General features: G+C 27.0%; 1 protein-coding gene across 2 annotated transcripts; it reads left to right on the forward strand.

Moving 5' to 3' along the window:
• The first annotated feature begins 14,175 nt into the window (after positions 1-14,175).
• On the forward strand, positions 14,176-18,847 carry LOC127285072 (polyribonucleotide nucleotidyltransferase-like). 2 transcript variants are annotated; one of them, XM_051310880.1, is made up of 3 exons: positions 14,176-14,424; positions 17,701-17,813; positions 17,949-18,329. In XM_051310880.1, the coding sequence occupies exons 1-3, from the start codon at positions 14,409-14,411 to the stop codon at positions 18,042-18,044; spliced, it is 225 nt and encodes a 74-aa protein (XP_051166837.1). In that variant the 5' UTR covers positions 14,176-14,408; the 3' UTR covers positions 18,045-18,329. The 2 variants fall into 2 exon arrangements, with proteins under 2 accessions (XP_051166837.1, XP_051166836.1); XM_051310879.1 differs by having other exon boundaries at positions 14,178-14,424; positions 17,949-18,847.
• The last annotated feature ends 1,098 nt before the right edge of the window (positions 18,848-19,945 follow it).

The raw sequence follows: 19,945 nt of genomic DNA on the forward strand, positions 1-19,945 counted from the left end.
TTGGTAGCAATTTTTCTTTTTTTTTAAAGGCTTATAGAATTACAAAATAAATAATGATAAAAAAAATTGCTGGATAAGAGAGGAATTAGCAATTTACTTGAAATTTTGAGATTTTTGGAAAATCCATGCCAAAAAATAATTTTGTTTTTATTTCAAGTTTTAGAGTGTTGAAAATAATCAAATTTGGTTAATTAGAATTAAAATCCTCAACTTTTTTTTTGTTAAATCAAAGTTGGTACCCTTAGTGTTATAATTATTTATGGGAAAATAAAATATTTTTACTAAGAAAATTTGGAAAAATAATATTTTTTCATCGTCATAATTTTTTTGGAGTAGGAATAATTTTTTTGCAAAATTTCCGTAATCAAAAAAAATTAAATAATTATTAAACCTAATAATTAGTTAATTAATTTTTTTCTAATATAAAAGTTTGACAAAGAAATTATTCCTAGACCAAAAAAATTATCACTATAAGAAAATAATTTTTTCAAAAATTTTCTTCCTAAAAATATTATTTGTGGCCCAAAAATAATGATGAAACTTGAAGTCACCAACGTCGATTCAACGAAGGAAATAAAAGTTACGGATTTTATTTCTCATCAATGAAATTTGATTATTTCCAACTTTCCCAAACCTGAAATAAAAAATAACAGTATTTATAATTGTTTTAACCCTTTAATGGCCGAGTTTTTTGTCGTTACTTTAGACTTATAATGTATATTAGATTTAATTACTAAAGTATTCAGTATGAGAAAAAATTTTTTTTTAACATGTTTCACCCCTTAAAACCACCCCCACGGTACATTACTACCCCAAAAAACTGATATTTAACCAAATTGATGAATTAAATATTTTTTAGCTCTTATCTACTTTTTATTTATTTATAAACATTGCCTGGTTGCTTAAAAATTGAAAAGGATCAATAACCCCTTGAAAACACCCTTAAAGTCAAATAATCATCCATTGACGGTGAAAGTTTTTGTAAATGATTAAAAAAAATCTATAGATTCTAATTGCTTCTAAATTATAAACAATTATTTGAAAGTTACACAGACATAGATAATAATAATAAAAAACTCACCCCCTACCCTTGAAGCCCACCCCTAATTCATAACTATTCGCAGTTTGGAACAATCAAAAAAATAATTTTCACTGATTTTCGAAAATATGAAAAAAAAATTTTCTATGATAACTAAGTATTAATACTGAATATAAACAACCCCTGAAAAACAACCCTTAAGTCAAATAACCACCCCTTAATGATAAATGTTTTTGTGAATAAATGAAAAAAATTATATGGATTCTAAGTGCTTCTGAATTGTAAAAAAGTATTTCAATGTTTCACAGATATGGATAATAATAATAAACTCACCCCCTACCCTTGAAATCCACCCCTAACACAGCCCCACAAAAAAAAAGTGTCGTGCGCGGCAGACCAGACTAGTCATTTCCCATGTATTTTGACGCGCTGAACACGAATCCGAAGTCCGTTTTGCTCCATCACGTCAGGATTTTTTTCTAACCTCCAAAAACCTGTCGGATTTTGAGAGGTAGGCTATTTTTTTAAAAAATTGATGGATTTACTTCAAAATTGGTATCTAGGGGTTTTTTGGGTCGCTGATGACGAATTTGAAGTTAGATTTTCAAAATTCAAAATGGCGGCTCCAATATGGCGGACGAATTTTGTAAAAATTGATGGATTTACTTCAAACTTGGTACCTAGGGGTTTTTTGGGTCGCTGATTACGAATATGAAGATAGATTTTCAAAATTTAAAATGGCGGCTCCAATATGGCGGACGAATTTTGTAAAAATTGATGGATTTACTTCAAACTTGGTACCTAGGGGTTTTTTGGGTCGCTGATTACGAATCTGAAGTTAGATTTTCAAAACTAGAAATGAAAATTCTTATATACATAAGTAAGGTATTCACGTCTTTTTATGGTAGCGCACTCTTTTGTCCTCAAAGGATTTGTGTAATGGTTTTCTTTTCAAATTGGTGCCTCCAGGTACAATATCCCTTTTCAGCATCCAACAGTAGTCGGCCATCATATTTACATCCCATCTTCCTTGATAACGACGCTCAAATTCTTTCAGATCTTGATGGAATCGTTCTCCTTGTTCTTCACTGTAATCTCCCAAATTTTCAGGGAATTGATCCCAATGCGAGTCTAAGTAATGCAACTTTATGCTCATTAAGCATCCTAACTTACCAAAGTTTTTAATCATATCACTAACTATTTGCTCCCAATTTTCACTCTTGTGATAACCCAGAAAATTTTCGACAACTGCTTTAAAACTAAGCCATGCGGCTTTCTCCTTTTTATTCATCTTGGTGATAAATTGCTCATCTTTTAACAATTTGCGAATACGTGGTCCATCGAAAACCCCTTCTTTTAGTTTCGCATCAGAGATTTCTGGAAACTTTTGTTCCAGGTATTTGAAACAGTTTCCTTTTTTATCTAAGGCTTTGACAAACTGTTTAATTGCTCCTAGTTTCGTGTGTAAGGGCGGAATTATCACCTTTGAAGGGTCGATATCGTCCGCCATATTGGAGCCGCCATTTTAAATTTTGAAAATCTAACTTTAGATTCGTAATCAGCGACCCAAAAAACCCCTGGATACCAAGTTTGAAGTAAATCCATCAATTTTTACAAAATTCGTCCGCCATATTGGAGCCGCCATTTTGAATTTTGAAAATCTAACCCAAAAAACCCCTAGATACCAATTTTGAAGTAAATCCATCAATTTTAAAAAAAAATAGCCTACCTCTCAAAATCCGACAGGTTTTTGGAGGTTAGAAAAAAATCCTGACGTGATGGACCAAAACGGACTTCGGATTCGTGTTCAGCGCGTCAAAATACATGGGAAATGACTAGTCTGGTCTGCCGCGCACGACACTTTTTTTTTGTGGGGCTGTGTAATTCATAAGTTATAAGATACTGAATTCAGTTTTCAACAATCAAAAAAATAATTTTCACTGATTATTATCATATTGAGTAATGATATTCGTAATTATCGACCCCGAAAACCCCTGAGTAATAAGTTTCAGATGAATCTAATGAAAGTTAATCATTTCGTCCGCCATATTGGATCCGCCAATTTCAATTTTCTAAATCTGATATCGGATTCGTAATCAGCGACCCCGAAAACCCCCCAAGTGACAAGTTTCACATGAATCTAGTGAATTTTTATATTTATCGGTCGCCATATTGGATCCGCCATTTTGAATTCTTAAAGACGGACATCGGATTCGTAATCAGCGACCCCGAAAACCCCCGAGTGATAAGTTTCACGCGAATGTAGTAAATTTTTATAATTATCGGTCGCCATTTTGGTTCTGCCATTTTGAATTTTTGAAAACGGACATCCGATTCGTAATCAGCGACCCCGAAAACCCCCGAGTGATAAGTTTCACGCGAATCTAGTAATTTTTTATAATTATCGGTCGCCATTTTGGATCCGCCATTTTGAATTTTTGAAAACGGACATCGGATTCGTAATCAGCGACCCCGAAAACCCCCAAGTAACAATTTTCAAGCGAATTTATTAATTTTTAAAGGTTTTGGTTTTTAGGGGTAGTTTTAGTTATTTTTCTGCACCCTCGGGTTGAATTTTTAATATTAATTTTTTTTTACAAAGGTTGCAATATTTTTAAACATATGTTACTATGAAAGCCTGAAAAAAAAATTTCTTCTGAAATTTATACCTGTTTTTTCATTTTTCTCATTTTTCGGGTTTTTTGAAGGGGTGTATTTCAAAGAGGGTAGTTTTTTAAAAAAATACATGTATTTACATTTGTTACTCTATCCCTCCTCTTCAAAATGAGATATTAGTGGAGTTAATCGATTAAGTTTTATGAAAGTTATGATTTTTTGAAGTAGGTGGGACGTATGTGTCCCACTGGCCATGAAAGAGTTAACACTGATTTTCCAAAAATTTCAAAGTTTTAAGTAAATTCCAATTTTCTTGCCTAGGAAGAAACTTTTCTAGTTTGATAATTATTTGTTTCAAGGCTAGAAGAAATTAAAAAAAAATTGATTCCAAGACGAGGAAAATAATATTTATCATTGTTTTGTCACGGTTTTTCCAAAAATCCCGAAATTTAAAAAAAATTACTATTTTCTAGACTTGGTAGCAATTTTTTTTTAAGGCTTATAACATTACAAATAAAAAATAATAGAAAAAAATTGCTGGCTAAGCGAGGAAATAGCAATTTATTTGAAATTCTGAGATGTTCGAAAAATCCATGACAAAACAATGATAAATATTTTTTTCCTCGTGTCGGAAGAAATTTTTTTTTTAAAAGGCTTCTAGAATTGAAATAAATAGTTATCAAAAAAAATTGCTTCCGAAGTGAGGAAATAGCTTATTACTTAAAATTTCGAAATTTTCGGAAAATCCACCACAAAACAATGATAAATACTGTTATTTTTTATTTCAGGTTTTGAAAGTTGAAAATAATAAAATTTCATTGATGAGAAATAAAATCCGTAACTTTTATTTCCTTCGTTGAATCGACGTTGGTGACTTCAAGTTTCATCATTATTTTTGGGCCACAAATAATATTTTTAGGAAGAAAATTTTTGAAAAAATTATTTTCTTATAGTGATAATTTTTTTGGTCTAGGAATAATTTCTTTGTCAAACTTTTATATTAGAAAAAAATTAATTAACTAATTATTAGGTTTAATAATTATTTAATTTTTTTTGATTACGGAAATTTTGCAAAAAAATTATTCCTACTCCAAAAAAATTATGACGATGAAAAAATATTATTTTTCCAAATTTTCTTAGTAAAAATATTTTATTTTCCCATAAATAATTATAACACTAAGGGTACCAACTTTGATTTAACAAAAAAAAAGTTGAGGATTTTAATTCTAATTAACCAAATTTGATTATTTTCAACACTCTAAAACTTGAAATAAAAACAAAATTATTTTTTGGCATGGATTTTCCAAAAATCTCAAAATTTCAAGTAAATTGCTAATTCCTCTCTTATCCAGCAATTTTTTTTATCATTATTTATTTTGTAATTCTATAAGCCTTTAAAAAAAAAGAAAAATTGCTTCCAAGTCTGGAAAATAGTAATTTTTTCGTGAGATTTACGTACAAACCGTGACAAACAAATTATCAGTAATGTTTTTCTCACGTCGAAAGCAATTTTTCTAAATTGCCTCTAGCATTTAAACAATTAATTATCAAACGAGAAAAAATTATTCTGAGGCGAGAAAATTGCAATTTACTTGAAATTTCGAGATTTTCGGAAAATCGCCTCGAAAAAATTTTTTCTCGTTTGATAATTATTTGTTACAATTACAATGCTAGAAGCAATTTAAACAAGTTGTAAATTCAGATGTTCATTACATGAATATTTTGCTTCCTCTTTACGATCAGCAAAAAAATTTGCTTCTTCGTGGAGAAAGCATTAACATTGAAATAAACATACAAAAATAATATAATAATATAAACATTTGAGTACCTATACATTTGAGTTAAATTTAAAGAATTAATGGAATTTAAAAAATCAAAAATTCATATTTTAATCGAAATTTCTAAATATTAATGAAAAATAATATATAATTTATAATTATTTACAATTATATCGATTCGTTTTAATGCAAGGAACACAATTATTTTATATTTAAACTTGAATTTAAATAAATACAAAATTTGTCAGCTAAAATGTGTATTTTCTATTTTTAACTTTCATTAATTTATTAAATTTACCTCAAATGGATATTTTATATAAACCAATCGATTCGTTTTCATGTAAGGAATACAATTATTTCATCTATAAACTTAAATTTAAGTAATCACAAAATTTTATAGCAAAAATGTGAATTTTTGATTTTTTAACTTTCATTAATTCTTTAAATTTTAATTAAAACTATACTTTATATATACCGATCGATTTGTCTTGACGTAAGGAATACGATTTTATTATATATAACCTTAAATTTTTCTATTTAAAAATTTTTTCGATTAAAAAAAATTTTTTGGAAAAAAGACGATAAAATTTTTTTTTGTGTATTTTTTAAAATCCTTTGGTCAGATTTGAGATATTAATATAATAAATGAGCCTACCAAATTTTATCTAAATCCATTAAAACCTGTTAAAGTTATCTTCTAAACAAAAAAGGGATCCACACACACACACACACACATACATACATCCGGACAATTGATCAGGATCTCATATAACATGTTTCTATAAAGAAAAAAATTTGTTTCCGCCACTTTGAAAAGTTTTATAAATGAAAGGACTACAAAGCTTCCTCCACGAGGAAGCAAAAACAGAAAAATTATTTCCGACACGAGGAAAACAATATTTATTATTGTTTTGTCCCGATTTTTATGAAAATCCTAAAAATATAACAATTAATTATATTTTTCAAAAACTCTCGGGCTGCGCAGATGGCTTTGCTTTGGACTCTAGTTCGCGCATCGGCACATAGGTAAATAAACATTATATTATTTCAATAATATGGCGTTGACAGGTTTCATAAAAGTTTAGGTTATGTTAATTATTTTACATATTTATTTATTTATTTACGTTTTGATAGCCGATCGGCTATTAAATAAAGAAATATGTGAAATAATTAACATAACCTAAACTTTTGTGAAACTTGTCAACACCATATTATTAGAATTTTACACAAGTTTTGAAACATCAAACAACATTGTGTAGTATTATTAAATTTAAAAAAAATTTATAAAAATAAAATAAAAAAAACTTACCTTGATATTGGTCCTTTTTTTTTGATAATCTAATTCCGGATGTCTGGTAAACTCCTGTCCGTCTTTTCTTGAATCTGTCAAGTCTAATTTTTTCCTCCAATCCTTGTACTTTTTCTTCTTTCTCCTCGACACTCATTTTCTTGCACAAAAACACTAAACAAAGTACTTTCGTACAAAAAAACACAGCAAACTCACTTTTACACTTTTTAATTTATGAAAAAAGTTTATTTAGCAATAAACTTCTTTACATAAATGTTCTTTTTCTCTCACTGGAAAATTTTCTCCACAAGTCCAACGCAGCGCTGATCCAACGGAGAACCGATATATGTTCAGGCCCAGCGAAAACTGCTGAGCAACGTTTACACTTTCCTCTTCTGCTTTTTTCATGCGCGTCGTCAGGATGAGAACCGCTTTCACATAAGAAAAGCATGCTGAGACTTGTTCGCGGTTGACAATTATGGCCGTTTCCGAATTAGAATATTTTGAGCATTTTCGATAAAGTGTATGCTAGGGATGTATGCAGTATCTTTGGTTTGGGACGCATGATTATGTTCAAAAAATCATTAATTAGAATTTTCATTTAATAGAATTTCATTTATCACAATTACTTTCAAGTCGAATTTTTATTTATTCTAATTAGTATTTTGCAGAATTTTCATCAAAACAATTTTCTATATTACAGAATTTTTATTTGTCAGAATTTTTAATTGTTCGAATTTTCATTTAACATAATAGGCATTTTAAAGAATTTTTATTGGGTAGAATTTCATTGCATAGAATTTTCTTTCGGATGAATTTTCATTTGTTCAAATTATTATTTGATATAATTTCCATATAACCGATTTTGCATACTACATAATTTTTACTTAACCAAAAAATCATTTAACAAAATTTTTAATACATGAAATTCTAATTTGTCCAATACTCTGTAATATAGAAAACCGTTTTTGATGAAAATTCTGCAAGATTCATTCAAATTGATTATTAATTAATAATTAGTTTTCCAGAAAATATTATAAAGTTGTTATAAATATTACATTTAAATTATTTCTAGCTAAAAAAATTGTTGCGATGAGAAAATAATTTTTTTGACAATTTTTCTCTGTAAAAAATGTTTATTATCTAATTATTAAATTAATTAATTAATTAATTAATTTTTTACAGTGAAAATTTGTACAAAAAAAAATTATTTCTAGCCCAAAAAAATTATTGCGATGAGGAAATAATTTTTTTGACAATTTTTCTCTGTAGAAAAAAGTTAATCAACTGATTAATTCAAAAATTAGTTAATAAACTTTTTTTTCTCTGTAGAAAAAAATTAATTACATAATTAATTGAAAAATTAGATAATTATTTTTTTCTCTTTGAAAAACTGTCAAAATAATTATTTCCTCATCGCAACATTTTTTTGGGCTGGAAATAATTAGGTGAATAATTTTTTTACAGATAAAAATTGTAAAAAAAATATTTTCCTTATCGTAACAATTTTTTTGGGCTAGAAATAATTTAAATATATTATTTCCCGTGTGGAAAAAGCCACGATCTTGCCCTCAAGAGTTCGGGGCCCCCGGCGGGGGCCCATGAGGGCTGATCCATATGGCGAATCCATGAGGGGCCCCGCATGGATCGCCCTCATGATCGATTAGCAAAATTTTCTAAGTCCAAAAATCAAATATTTTTTTATCACCAAAAAATTAATGTTTATAATGATTCAGAACAACGAAAAACGCGTTTTTAATAAAAATATATTTACACTTTTTTGAAAATAACACTCACACTTATGGCAAAATAGATGAGGGCCACCGTAGGGGCCCGCATGGATCGCCCTCATGATCGATTAGCAAAATTTTCTAAGTCCAAAATTCAAATATTTTTTTATCACCAAAAAATTAATGTTTATAATGATTCAGAACAACGAAAAACGCGTTTTTAATAAAAATATATTTACACTTTTTTGAAAATAACACTCACACTTATGGCAAAATAGATGAGGGCCACCGTAGGGGCCCGCATGGATCGCCCTCATGATCGATTAGCAAAATTTTCTAAGTCCAAAATTCAAATATTTTTTCATCAACAAAAAATGAATGTTTCCAATGATTCAAAACAACGAAAAACGCGTTTTTAATAAAAATATATTTACACTTTTTTTGAAAATTCACCTGAGATGATTCATGATAATAATCATAAAGCATATAATTAATTATATTTTATAAATTGCATTTGATTGGAAAATATAATTTAATATCTTAACTTTAACTAAATGATGTTAAGCACTTTTCTTTGTTAGGTATTTTTGAAGTTCAAATAGCATCAAGAAGTTAGCATTCGTTTTGAAGTAGCGTGCGTAGCGTAGTTGGTAAAGCGTTAGACTCATAGTCCGTAGGTCGTAGGTTCGATTCCCCCCATGCGTTAGATTTATTTATTTCTCAGGTTTGCGTTTAATCATTAATTCTATGTATGAATTAATTAAAAATTAAAATATCCGTTAATAGTATGCATAAATTACATATTTTTTAATTTTTTAATTAATTAATTTATTATTACTTTTAATTATATCCGACAGTTAATTAATTAGAACGTTAATTAATAAATTCAATTTGAGTAAGAATTTAATTTAAAATTGAATAATTATTAAATAAATATGTTATTTATTCATAACTTAAGCTTATTTATTATTAATTAACTTTTATTATTAATATTATTGATTAAAAAACATTATGGCAAACTTGAGGGCAAGATGAGGGCAAACGTGAGGGCCCATAAGGGCGCCCGTAGGGGCACCCTCATGGATCGCCCATGCGGGCGCCCTCATCGATGAGCATGTCGTTTCCATGAGGGGCCCCTATGGATCATCCATATGCGCCCCTCATGGCATGAGGGCGATCCATAAGGGCCCCCACTGGGGGCCCACATCACTTTTCCACACGGGTTTTAATAATTATATAATATTTACCGAGTAAAATTTAGATAAGGTCATCAATAAAATTTTTAAATAATTAAAAGATAAAAACAAACGAGTATTGAACATCAGACTACAAATTTTTTTAGCAAACCGTTTTCCCGTTATAGAATTTTGAAAATTGGAGAATTTTCATGACTTTTAATTTTTGAATGCTCATAACTTCATTAAAAATGCATCAATTTTAAAAATCTTTTTTTTCAAAATGTGTGTTTTTAAACGTACTTTTCAACAAAAAAATCGAAATTCTTTATAAAAGATATTACTATAAAATTTTTGAGTTTTAATGATAAAAAGTCATTTTTCTCATTTGACGTACTGATCGTTTTTTTCAAAATTTTTTCAAAAAAACAACTTCTTTTTACGAAACTTTTAAGCCTAGCCCGAAAATGGGCAAACAATTTTTTACAATACTTTCGAAATTTTTCAAAAATTTTTCGAATTTTTTAAAAATATTTTTGGTTTTTTTTATACTACGTACTTTTATGTATTTTGATGCGCTGATTACGAAAATTATAGTAACAATACTTGCGGCCGTCGGCGGCGCTAGTGTAGTATAAAAAAAACCAAAAATATTTTTAAAAAATTATAAATTCAAAAATTTTTGAAAAATTCGAAAATTTTGTAAAAATCATTTGCCCATTATCAGGCTCGACTTAAAAGTTTCGTAAAAAGAAGTAGTTCTTTTGAAAAAATTATGAAAAAAATCGATCAGTACGTCAAATGAGAAAAATGACTTTTCATCATTAAAACTCTACAATTTGCTGTTTCATAATTCAATATTTATTATCAAAAGCAAGATTGTTTTAAAATGTGAAAAATAAAGTAAATAGAGACGACTGTTCACAGAAGTAATAAACAGAAGGACGGCTTTTACGTGAGAAAAGCACGCTGGGACTGCTGCTTACAGTTGTATTTATTTACTACTACAGTATTTATAAATAACTTGAAAATAATTTAAGAGAATTTCTAACTAATAGTTTTAAATTTTTTTTTAAAATATAATTGACATGAAAATTTTAGCACGATTTTTAAAATCAATGAATAAAAAATTTTGTATAAAATTGTATTTGAATGTTTTTAAAAATAGTGCTAAAATATTTTTGTCGATTATTATTACAGTCAAATAAAAATTATGTCAATTAAAAATTTTGTTAAACGTTTTTTAACGCTGAGACTTGTTCGCCGTTGATAACCCATGTCTTGCTTGAGATAATTAATATTGAATTATAAATCAGCAAAACTTTTATCCTTTTTTTTGAAATGTTAGTTTTTGCTGCCTTACAATTCTATTGACTATTTACAATTGACTATTTCTGTAGTAAATTTTACTGTTTCCGTAGTAATTTTTACTATTTCTGAAGTAAATTTTACTATTTTTGGAGTAAAAGTTGCCAGAGATGCGCAGAAACTTCGGACAGGTCCAATTTTACTTTTAAAGTAGTAAAAGTTACTTTTTCTTTTTTTCCGTGTATCTCGCACTTTTGATCAACCTTCTCTATACGCATTAGTGTGTCTTCGTCGCCCTCGTCAGCTGATTTGTAGGCCATCGTTCTTACAGTGTATATATACAAATAATGATGATGAAAATATTTTCTATTTTATAGAAATTCTATTCATACATATATTGAAATTTTTTTAATTAATAAATTATTCAAACATTGGAAAATTGTTAAAAAGAAATTTTATAATAACAAAAACACAAAAAATTTATAAATTGACTATTTTAATAAATTAAAATTGCAACAAAATAAAAATTCTGACAAATGAAAATTTTTAAAAATCATTGGGACTTATTTACAGCTGAGTTGGATAGAGACGCAAATGGAATTGCGCATAAGTGTGTCTTCGTCGCACTCGTCAGCTGATTTATAGGCAATCGTTCTTACAGTATATATATATATAAAATAAAGTAATTTAAGAGAATTTCTAATTAATAGAATTAAAATTTTTTTAAACATAATTGTCATGAACATTTCATTGAGATTTTTAAAATCAATTAATAAAAATTTCCTATTAAACTTTTATAGGTTGATTTTAAAAATAATGCTGAAATCTTTCTGTCGATTACTTTTTCAGATAAATATAAATTATGTCAAATAAAAATTTTGTTAAACTATTTTTCAATAATGTATGAATTTTATAATATGAAAAGTCTGTTACACATATTGAAATTTTTTTATATAATTGAGCCTCCCAATTCTGTAACTCGCCCGACGCTCGAACGGACGCTCTATTTGTAGTCGGGTAGAAGCGAGCATCAATGGCTCTCTCGCTGATACCCGACTACGAATAGAGCGTCCGTCCAATCGTCAGGCGAGTTATACTCTCTAAATCTGAATTAGTCAAAATTTTACTAATTGAATTAGTAACACTATATTTTACTAATGAATTAGTTGTTTCATCACTTTCTACTAAAAAAAATAGTCACTTTTCATTACTGAATTAATTAGTAGTGCTTTTTCTACTAAAAAAATAGTCACTTTTAATGACTAAATGAATTGTAGAGATTTTCTTCTAATTTGTTAGTCATGGTATGTGCATACATCAAAATAAGCAAAAATAGCTTAATTGAAAATTTTTTAATTTATTATACAACATTATTCTGTTCCAACCAAAGAAAAATCAGTTTAACAAATGCACAAGTAATGAAGTAATTATTTCCTATTAAGTAATTATGAAAAAAATATTTATTTTTCTTTATGTCCAGACATAACAGTTAGGTTTTGTAGGTTATGTTTACCAAAATTGACATATAATTAATTTAGTAATATAATATTAATAATGATGATATTGATATTTTGATCAAATTGAATGTGTTCAAACACAGTTCTTCAAATGTTTGTATAGATGGCCAAAAAACACTCCAAACTATTGTTGTTATGTTAATGTTAATTAATTTAATTAACAAATCTAAATCAATATTGGCACATTTATAAGACTCTAATTACAAATTTATATAATGATTAAATGTGTATAGAAAACAAATCGACTTTACCTTATTTATTAGCGATTTGACAACGAGTTTATGACAATTTGTTTATAAGAGACATTTTGTAACTAATTTTCATAGCCTCCTTTGGTTGAGCGCGTCAAGGCGCAGCTCCCAAGGTAGAAGGCAAGGTAATGGGTTCAAATCCTAGTGACATCTCCCACCAGTAATTATCGCAGAATAATTTCGAAAATGAAATAAATAAATTTTTTTTATTGATTCACGTTATTTAAACTATATAAAAACAAAATATAATCGTTTTCTATTTTTTAAGCAATAATTTTTGTCAATTTTCAAAATAAATACGTCTACATTACCTACTTTATCTACCTATGTATACTTTGTGCTTATTTTTTGACCAAGATTTCAACTTGTTCTTTCGCCTTGGTGTTTTCGCTGTCTTGTCTTGATAAATAACTTTCTCGTATAAATATTATATCATTTTTTAAAATATTTTTCTATCATTTTTTATTTTTTTCTATCAATGTTTTTATCAGTTTCCTATCATTTTCCTATCATTCTTTCTATCGCTTCGAAAAAATGGTAAACATAATATGATGGAAAATCAATGATATGCCTATTATGAATTTCTTATTATAAATTTTCATAATGGTAATTAAATTTTATGTCTTTATATCTTAAAAGTTGATAAGATTATAAAAATAATAAGACGCTATGAATAATATAACAAGTATACAATTACTATTTTCATAAATCATGTTACTTTTGTATATAATTTCAATAAACAAATACTTTCTTAAAATTTTAATATGTAATTTTTTTTATTTTCGTTAATAATAATAATAAATAACGAAACTCAACAGTTTTTAATAATAAAATAATTGTAAAAAACATTTAAAATTCCATTTGATACTATTGCTGTAGCTACATGAACTAAATGCTTAGCCGCTATCAAGTTTAAATATTCACCACTTGAATACTAACTGTTCAATTACATTGTAACATTACAGAAAACTTCTTTATATTTTACTGAAAAACATTCTCACTGGAAGATTTTTATTGCTCAAAATTAGTCCGTTAAACGAGAATCTAGAAGATTATAAAGCATAAATTGTACAATCTTATAAAAAAAATTATTACATTTTCATGTAGAAGAATAGTAATTTCATTTTTGTTTTATCACTTGTAGAATAAATAAACAAGTATTTTCATTTTTATTTCATTAAAAAATATCAAAAAATGACTAAAATATTACGAGTTGAAGAGAAAAAAGTAATTAAATTTCACATTTTCAAAAGAGAAGTATTTGTTTAATATATTGAAAATCGTAATAAATCGAAAAAATGTAATTAAGAAAAAAAGCCTAACAAAATTATCTATGAGAATATGGTAAAACAAAATTAAAAAAAAATTGAAATAATATTAACTATTCATTATGCCTTACCTATGACTTATAACCAATTAGAGAACTTTACTATCTCCCAATACTTTTTCAAATATTCGCTTATCACCAGAAGAGGGGAGAATCGAAACATATTCAAAGAGGAATATAATTTTCACAAGCAGTATATTCCGAACTTCTTCGAAGCCCGAATTCTTGTGCTTAATTATATAATTGTGTCCAACAATTTTATTTAAAAAGTTTATTCTTTTTTTTAAAAAAATTAATAATTGTGTTCAACAATTTTATTTAAAAAAATCATTCTTTTTTATAAAGAAATTAATAATTGTGTTCCACAATTAAATGTGCGATGGTTAGAGTTAAAGGTAAGTTAAATATTAAAAATTTTATTATTTAATTTTTAATTATTATTATTATTATTATTATCAATATTTTTATTGAGTGTACTTCCGAAAAGGTCCCCCCTTTAAATTTAATAAAACACGGGTATTCTTACGTATTTTGGTGCATAGATTACGAAAATGATAGTGAAAATTGGCGCAAATTTGATTATCATGGTAAAAACCATAAAAAAAAACACCATAAAAAATTGTTTTTTTGTGATTATCTCGTAAAAAACGCAAAATTTCGAAAAAAGTTTTAGACAAAAGTTGTAGATTTCAAAAAAACACACATTTTATGTGGTATACATTTTTTCTCAAAAGTGATTATTTTTCGAGAAAAATCCCAAAAACCAAAAACACCATGATAATGAAAACATATACAACAGTCATGGTTAGACATATTATTTGACTCGTATATAGTATCATATTCACCATTACTCAGCATCCAACGAATTCCGCAAAATACTTTCGGCCATATCCACCCCCTCTCGCCAAGGTTTTTTAAAAAGAAAAGCGAGCAGTACCTTACACGGCCTAAGGCCGTGTTTAATATTCTGCGTTTACCGCTGCTGTATAGACTCCACCCCACAATTTCCGCAAATTACTTTCGGACCATTTTTCTTGAAAAATAATGACTTTTGGTAAAAAATTCATAAAACATAAAATGTGTGTTTTTTTGAGATCTACAACTTTTGTCTAAAACTTTTTTCGAAATGTTTTGTTTTTTACGAGATAATCGCAAAAAATCATGATTTTATGGTGTTTTTTACGGTTTTTACCATGATAATCAAATTTGCGCCAATTTTCACTACGATTTTCGTAATCTACGCACCAAAATACGTAAGAATACCTATGTTTTATTAAATTTAAAGGGGGGACCTTTTCGGAAGTATATCCTTTTTATTATTATTATTGATACTATTATTATTAAACAATAATTATTTTATTCCCACATAAAATTTTAAATTATCCTAATAAATAATTCTTGTACGATCGCTTTATAACGTATAAGACACAAGTAACATTAATTTTTTCTTATATTTTTAAGTAAATTTTAAATTTATATAATGATTTCTTTTATGAAAACAAAATTTAATTAATTTTTTTTGAAGTAAAAAAAATGGATTGTAAATAGTAATTATTTTTTTATTTTTTGAATTTAAATAAATTTTAAAACAATTCAAATTTTTTTCAAAAATCTATATGCGACTTCAAAAAAACATGTACACACATTTAAAAACCCAAATATTTTTTCAAAGATTCCTGTCCTTTATTATATTCCCAATGTTTATTTTCGCTAATCTGACATCAAATTCATATTTTGCGATATTAATAACGTATAATTTCCTTAAAATTTTTTGAATCTGACTTTAATTTTGTATTCAGTGTCGTAATATAGGAAAATAAAATTTAATTTAATTATTATTAGGCGATAATACCGATATAAAATTTGTAAATAACTTTGAAAACGTAAACAAACAAGAACTTGAAATAATGTGAAAGTCAAATCCTTCTGCAGCTTCATTATAATTTAAACTTACAAATATCAAACGAAGAATGTTATTTCATATATAATATAAAACACAAATGACTTTAGAAAACTTATTTCCCTTATTTTTGAATAAATTTTAAATTTGTTTGATGTTTGCTTTTATAACAAAAATATAAATTTAATTTATTCATTACAATTAAAAAAATTAAATAATAAATTATCATTATTTATAATTAATTTTTTATTGAAATTAATTAATTTTTTAAAATAAAATTAATTAACTTTAATTCAAGAAATAAAAAAAAATAATTACTATTTAATAATCTGTATCTTTTTAATTAACACTTATTACTGTTTATTAATAATAAAAATTTTTTCTAAAAAAGAAATCATTAGGATATGGTTGCACTATTTCATTCATACACTGTGCATGCATGCAGAAACATTTGACCGGTAACACTTCAACAAAATCTAGTGAATGTTTAGTAACTTTCTAGTAATTTTCTAAAAAATTCGGTTGTAACTAGAAAGTTACTAAACATTCATTAGATTTCGTTGAAGTGTAATCAGCCAAATGTTTCTGTCAACATGCACAGTGCATGCATGAAATAAATAAATAAACATTTTTTGAAAAAATTTCAAAATTTCCAGAATAAAGTTTGGCTGCTATATTTTTTTTAAAAAAATAAAATTGTTTTATATATAAAATATGTCTGGAAACATATACTGAGTGCCCCCCAAAAATATAGACGTTTTCTACCCACCTAGATTTTTTTAAAATAAACTTTTTTGGAAAAAATTCCAATTTTAGAGTATAAAGTTTGTCTGCTTTATATTTATTAAACAAATAAAATTGTTTTACATATGGAATATGTCTGAGAACATATACTGAATGCCCCCCAAACATATAGACGTTTTCTACCCCACTAGATTTTTTTTAAATAAACTTTTTTTGCAAAAATTTCAAATTCTTGAGAATAAAGTTTAACTGCTATATATTTTTTTAAACAAATTAAATTGATTTATATATAGAATATGTCTGAGAACATATACTGAGTGCCCCCCAAACATATAGACGTTTTATACCCCACTAGATTTTTTTAAATAAACTTTTTTTGCAAAAATTTCAAATTCTTGAGAATAAAGTTTGGCTGCTATATATATTTTTTAAACAAATTAATTTGATTTATATATGGAATATGTCTGAGAACATATACTGAATGCCCCCCAAACATATAGACGTTTTCTACCCTACTAGATTTTTTTTAAATAAACTTTTTTTGCAAAAATTTCAAATTCTTGAGAATAAAATTTGGCTGCTATATATTTTTTTAAACAAATTAAATTGATTTGTATATGGAATATGTCTGAGAACATATACTGAGTGCCCTCCAAAAATATAGACGTTTTCTACCCCATTATATTTTTTTAAAATAAACTAAGGAGAGGTTATCGTTCTGGATGATGAAAAATACATAAACTTTTGGTATTTTTTTGACATAAGAAAATAGTTCTGGAAGTAGGTTTTCTTTTATTTGTTTATAAATACATAAAAAAATTCATATTTTCCATTAATAATATTAAAAAACTCTCAGTTCCAAACTTATTTTCTTATTTAAAAAAAATTCCTAAGTTTATGCATTTTTCGTCATCGAGAACGGTACAATTTTTATTAAATTTTTTATCCACAGTTTATCCTTCTGTCTGATGATTATTTCGAACATGTGTGGTATAAAAAATTGTAAATATTATTATTTTTTTAAAAGGCGTCACAGTTCAAAGGGGTGGAGTTCGAACCCGAGGTGGGCGAGGACGGGGTGCAAAAACTCTTCAACCACCTTTACATCTACCACCAAGTGTCCTAGACGACAATACTTCGGTAATATATAATTATTGATTTCATAAAGTTTTTTTTTAATTATAATACGCAGACTGAGTCTAATAATTAGAAATTATAATATAATTATTGAATAAAAAATTTAATAACTTTTTTTAATTAAAACTTTTTTTTCAGCAATTAACAAAAATTGTTGCAAAAGCAACATTGACAGCATTAAATGCTTATTTTCAAAAAAAAGATGAAAAAAAAAGAAGAAGAAGAAGAAGATGATGAGAATAATAAAAGAAAGAAAGGGAAAAAACAAAAAGAAGAAGAAGAACATAAAAAAAAGAAAACGACGACGAAGAAGAAGAAGTAGAAGAAGAAGAAGAAGAAATAGAGGACGAAGAAGAAGATAGGAATAGACCAATTTTAAAAAAAAAATACGATGGAGGAGAATATAGAAAAAGCAACCTTCCGCCGTACAACAAAAAATAAATTAAACAAGAATGTCAAAAATTATAACGACGATTACTATGACGATGGGAGAGACGATTGTTATGTCGATCGAAGAAGTGATCGATCGTACAAACAGTATGACGATCGTCATAGATCATTTGTAGATCGACAGTATGATCGCCATGACGCTCGTCGTCATAACGATCAATACGTCGATAAAAATAAATATCCTTATGACGATCGTCATACATATACGGGAGATCACTTATATGACAGACATACCAATCGAAACGTCTACCAGAGAAACGATCGTTACGACGATCGTCATAGTGATCGAAGGTATCACCAGACAGATGATCGTCAATACAGACGAATGGAAGATCGGCGGGACGATCATCGTGACGATCGTCGTGACGATCGTTTCTCTACGAGACGGGACTATCGTTATTATAATCGTCGATAAATAAAAAAAAGTATTTTAAAAATTAAGATAACGATATTATTTATTACTAAAATAAAAAGAAAAATATTTTAAATAATTTTTTAAAAAATATTTATATATAAGTTTCAAATTTAAATGCTGAATATATAAATTGCATTTAAAATTAAAACCAAAAAAATTTTAAAAGCCAACAATGTAAATTTTACACATTTTTAAAAATGTAAAAATTAAATAAATGACTATTTGAATATAAATTTTTCTTATTATATCTGCGTTTTAAAAAATGTAGATAAACGAGTTAAAAATTTGTTCATTTCATGACCATTTGGCTTCCTCATCATGATAAACATATATGTGACCGGGTCTGAGAAAACGGTGCTAGCGACCAAAATCAACTTTTAGAGAAAGACGCGTTTAAAGTTTTACTACTACATAAAAATAGATTTCTTGAAACATTTTATATTTTAAAGGACCTAGATAAGTGTTCCTTATGTAATTTTTTATACTGAACACGATTTTTATGGTTAAATATTTTTTTGATCACCAGTGTTATTGTTGTAAACAATTTGTTTTGCAAAAGTCAAAATATAACATATTAAAATTTAATTTAAACGACTTGCTGATAGCCTAGAGGTCTGAAATTTTTTATGCACATTCAGAACTAACAACCGCACAAAAATACATGGTTATTTTTCATTTACAGAACCAGGTTACGGATGACGGGTATACCTAAGGGTCATCTTCGAGAATTCAGATTTTTATCTTATAATTACTTATATTTTCATTAAAAAATTTAATGAAAATTTTTTTTAAAAATTTATTTAAAGAAATGAAATTTTTTTTTTTAATTCGGGACTAGTTAGATTCTATTTTTAGAACCTTAAACTATAAGAAACCATCATAAAAAATCGATTTTTTGGTCGATAACACCTATTTCTAAGACACGGTCACATATATTATTAATTTTAAAAAACTTTAATTTTTTTTAGTTGCACTCGTACTAATTCGAGGGTTCCGTACACCGACATTAATAACCTCTTTTTTATATAGAAATAAATTATAAATAAGGGGGGGGGCAGGATCATTTTTTTCAAATTTTTTCGAAAAAAACTGATTTCTTTCTTTTCTAGCTCGTAGCCATCAAATTTAATCGGTCTCGCTATATTTTTCCTGTAATCTACACGTGAAAATACGTATGGGTACTAAATTGCAGTTATTCATATAGCAAAATGTAGAAGTTAAGGGGGGACAGGGTCATTTTTTGCAATTTTTACGAAAAAAAACCGAATTC

The sequence above is a fragment of the Leptopilina boulardi genome, unplaced genomic scaffold, assembly GCF_019393585.1.
Source record: "Leptopilina boulardi isolate dan_hultmark-lab unplaced genomic scaffold, ZJU_Lbou_2.1 LbouV2_329, whole genome shotgun sequence".
Lineage (NCBI taxonomy): Eukaryota > Metazoa > Arthropoda > Insecta > Hymenoptera > Figitidae > Leptopilina > Leptopilina boulardi.